The following is a 3,920-nucleotide window of genomic DNA, read 5'->3' on the forward strand; positions in this document are numbered from 1 at the left end:
CATTTTTACTCGGCTTTATTTCTCTGAGGTTATTTCAAATAAGAAGCATCAGTAAAGGCGCGTACTGCTTTAAAATGAGGAGCAGATAATCTGTTAATATTGTTTTTCATAGATAGACTATTCAGATAGTGATGCGCTCCAACACCTCAGGTCACGTGACCACAGCAGGCGCACAAAGCGCAGCTTTATAAGCGCCCCTCATAAAGCAGCGCACAGCCAGTCTGCCTCTGCTGTCTGACTGAAAGCTCCAAACGGGATTATTTACCTGCGATTAACTCCAAAACACAAACTCCTGCTATAAAAATCTTACTTTTGTTTTTTTCCAGGAGTTTCATTTTCCATTGCATGGATTACTGCAGGATATTCGGAGCGAAACGACGAAGGTTTGTGTTTTCCAAACTCCACAACGTGTAAATATTGTCACGATTTATACTTTTCAATATTCTATTTATATTTAAATATCGCATTTAATTGTTGCTCGTTCGTTTGGTCTTCTTTGAATTCAGTAGACGTCTTATTTTAAAAGAATCATAAGTATAAATAATTAATGTCATAAGTACTAAATGTTAATGCTTCATGGATCAGATATGGTTAATCCCTGAATTGGCCCCATGATGCCTAATTAATCCAGTGATTACGGAAAAAACACCCCATTATAATGCTTAATGACCTGCTTTAATTAAGGAAAATGCCCCTGATTCCCTTTATACCCCCCCACCCCACCCCACCCTGAGGGTTGCAGAGGTTTGTCAACTGTTCAGTTTCCCACTATTGTTTGGGATCCAGCTGAGAGTTGCTGCTGATGCACAGATTCCCTTAAAACCTCCCAGAAAAATCTTTATCATTCCCTTAATCATTTTTATTTTTCAAAGGGAAAATAAAATCACTTTTAAAGCTTAATTATCTTAATTGGTAATGGAAACCAAACATTTTCTCGTTTTTGTAGATGTTCTTTCACCTGCATCTGATGCTGTTACACAACACGCCTCTTCACTGAGCATTTCTGCAGCCATGAAGTTGGCTGCGCACAGGATGGCAGGCACAGCGATGAGCACGCTCACCACAGGTGTGCAGTATCTGGGCTCCAACGACGCCAGCTACGACGACCCCTCCATCGACTCTGGCCTGGCGAAGAACAGGTTGGGCTTTCAGAAACCTCACTCTGCCTTCGTCTCCAGCTCCCTCCCCGACCTCGTCCTTGGAAACAAGGATGTCGTTTACACTGCCCTCTTTCCTGTATTTCCCACCAACATCTCAGACTTGATGTTGGGTAACTCCACTGCTGTGGAGAGCTTAGATGCTTCACAGTGTGCAGAGAACCTTGTGGACAACCTAGAGTGCTTCATGATCCTTACCCCTAGTCAGCAGCTTGCAGTTGCCATCTTAGCGCTCACTCTGGGTACTTTCACTGTGCTGGAGAACTTTGTGGTCCTCTGTGTGATCCTTCACTCCCAGACTCTTCGATCCCGGCCTTCTTACCACTTCATCGGCAGCCTGGCTGTGGCCGATCTCATAGGAAGCATCATTTTTGTCTACAGCTTCTTGGACTTCCATGTCCTCCACAGAAAGGACAGCCCAAACGTTTTCCTGTTCAAGCTGGCTGGAGTCATTGCCTCCTTCACCGCCTCTGTGGGCAGTCTGTTCCTCACCGCCATCGACCGCTACATCTCCATCCACAGGCCTATGGCGTACAAGCGCATCGTCACAAAAACGAAGGCGGTGATTGCCTTCAGCATGATGTGGACCATCTCTATTGTCATCTCGCTGCTGCCGCTGTTGGGCTGGAACTGCAAACGCCTCGGCACGGTCTGCTCTGATATTTTCCCTCTGATTGATCAGAGGTACCTCACCTTCTGGATTGGAATAACAAGCGTCCTGCTGTTGTTCATCATCTACGCCTACATGTTCATCCTCTGGAAGTCCCACCACCACGCCGTCCGCATGCTGAGCCGGACCTCCCAGAGGAGCGTGATCGTCTACACTGCGGACGGAGCCAAAGTTCAGACTCTAAGGCCTGAGCAGGCCAGGATGGACCTCCGCCTGGCGAAAACTCTGGTCATGATCCTGGTGGCCCTCATCATCTGCTGGGGCCCTCTCCTAGCCATCATGGTGTACGACCTCTTTGGGAAGGTGAACGACTTCATCAAGACCGTGTTCGCCTTCTGCAGCATGCTGTGTCTGCTCAACTCCACTGTGAACCCGGTGATCTACGCCATGAGGAGCAAGGATCTTCGCAGGGCCTTCCACAGCATCTGCCACATGTGGCGCGGCGGGTCCCAAACACTAGACAGCAGCGCAGAGAGCGACTGGAACAGCAGGAGCATGAGAGCCGCTGCAGCAGCAGCTGCTGTAGCAAGCAGGGCGGGGAAAGGTGGTGGCAGCTGTGAAAAAATGCAGAAGAAAGCAGCTCAGGTTCGAGTTTCTGGAGGTACAGAGTCCTCTACAGCAGAGCCCGTCTGAAGCCAAGCCTGCTTCTGTTTAACTGTGAAGCTAATAGTGTTGTATAGTCTCTGGCCTGTTAGCTTTGTTACTGCAAATTTGTGCCAAAAATCACTGATACAAAATAGATCATAGAACTTTATGTCCTTGTCTTTAAATGGTGGATTCTTACTATTATTAATCAAGAAAGACAAATTTTTATGACGGCCGTTTCTTTTATCTTATAGGAGGATCTATTGGTGCTTTGTTGCCTTTGCTCCAGCTTAAAATGTAGAGATTAGCTCAGTATCTTCTTCTGTGTTGTATTTTTTATTTATTTTATTATGGGCTAATGTGAAAATGTTATTTATTTATTTGTTTATTTATTTATTTATGAGTTGTCTTTTAATGTTTTTAAAATGAATAAGTTTAACAATATTTCTGCATTGCATTGTTTCCCATAACAGTATTTGCCAACAAGTAGGAATTCTGTAAAGTGTGATTTAGATCTATTTTTGTTCACGTTTTGTTGAATTGTTTGGTGTCTTTTTGAAGTAAAATGAATTTCCCCATCCTCATGTCAATTAAAAGCTTTTTTTTCTGCTTTGCGTTTTTGAATATTTCAGTTTGTTACCATATAGGTGGGTCTTCCCCACGGTTTTACAAACTGTAGCATCATCGAGTGCATGACATTGCATAGTTGACTGCAGAGATCCTTTAATGAAAGTGGAGAGAAAACACTGGAACTGGAAGGATGGAAGAACAGAGACAAACAGAGACATTTCCACCTGAACTTAACATGAATGTCTCTGGATGGAGAGAGGAAGCTAGAGGCTCCAGCTGCTTTCCTAACCCAGGTACTGCATCTTGCTTTCTAAATCCAGCTGAGTAAAGTTAGTACATTTCTAATCTGGATTTTGAAGCCATAAAATGTTGCTCTCAGGGGCAATAAAGTGGGGAAAAAAATGTAAATGCTTAAATATTTCTGTCTGACCCAGCTCTAAGAGCAGTGAGAAGTTACCAGATGATTTAGAAAACATTGCTTCTTTTCAATTGATAACACTGCCCCCTTCTGAACATATTGAGGAATTAGATTTCGATAAAAAGCATAGAGCGGTCTGCAGGTATATGCATGAATTTCAGCATAAAAAAATAGCATTTACATAATTCATTTTAGAAACAATTGGCCTTTTTGACAATATTATTCTACTATATGATTATATTGCGTAATAAATTATATTCTTTCATGTCTTTTAGCTTACAGTTCTGTTTTTTTCCTGATTATTAGATAATACCACTTAAAGAGATTATATATTTTGGCCTACAGAATCACAGGGAAAGATGTTTGCCTAATATTGTATTGGAGAATGGGATTAAACTCTTAGCATCATAAGAAAACTATATAAGTTCATTAACAAATGATGGTTATTCACAGGGTGCTGTATGAAAGGATTTTTATGAAAAGTGGAAGGAAAAGCTGTGCCAGAAAAAGGTGTTACAAG

At 42.7% G+C, this 3,920-nt stretch overlaps 1 protein-coding gene across 1 annotated transcript; it reads left to right on the forward strand.

Annotated features, from left to right (window-relative positions):
* The first annotated feature begins 201 nt into the window (after positions 1-201).
* On the forward strand, positions 202-3,029 carry LOC119797788 (cannabinoid receptor type 1B-like). Its single transcript, XM_038306996.1, has 2 exons — positions 202-383; positions 947-3,029. The coding sequence occupies exon 2, from the start codon at positions 1,012-1,014 to the stop codon at positions 2,458-2,460; it is 1,449 nt and encodes a 482-aa protein (XP_038162924.1). The 5' UTR covers positions 202-383; positions 947-1,011; the 3' UTR covers positions 2,461-3,029.
* Positions 3,030-3,920: the final 891 nt, after the last annotated feature.

Source organism: Cyprinodon tularosa, unplaced genomic scaffold (assembly GCF_016077235.1).
Source record: "Cyprinodon tularosa strain WSP-4 unplaced genomic scaffold, ASM1607723v1 ctg6, whole genome shotgun sequence".
Lineage (NCBI taxonomy): Eukaryota > Metazoa > Chordata > Actinopteri > Cyprinodontiformes > Cyprinodontidae > Cyprinodon > Cyprinodon tularosa.

What these genes read in the sequence shown, in the direction of transcription:
- LOC119797788 (XM_038306996.1), top strand. Translation starts at nt 1,012, where the DNA reads ATGAAGTTGGCTGCGCACAGGATGGCAGGCACAGCGATGAGCACGCTC.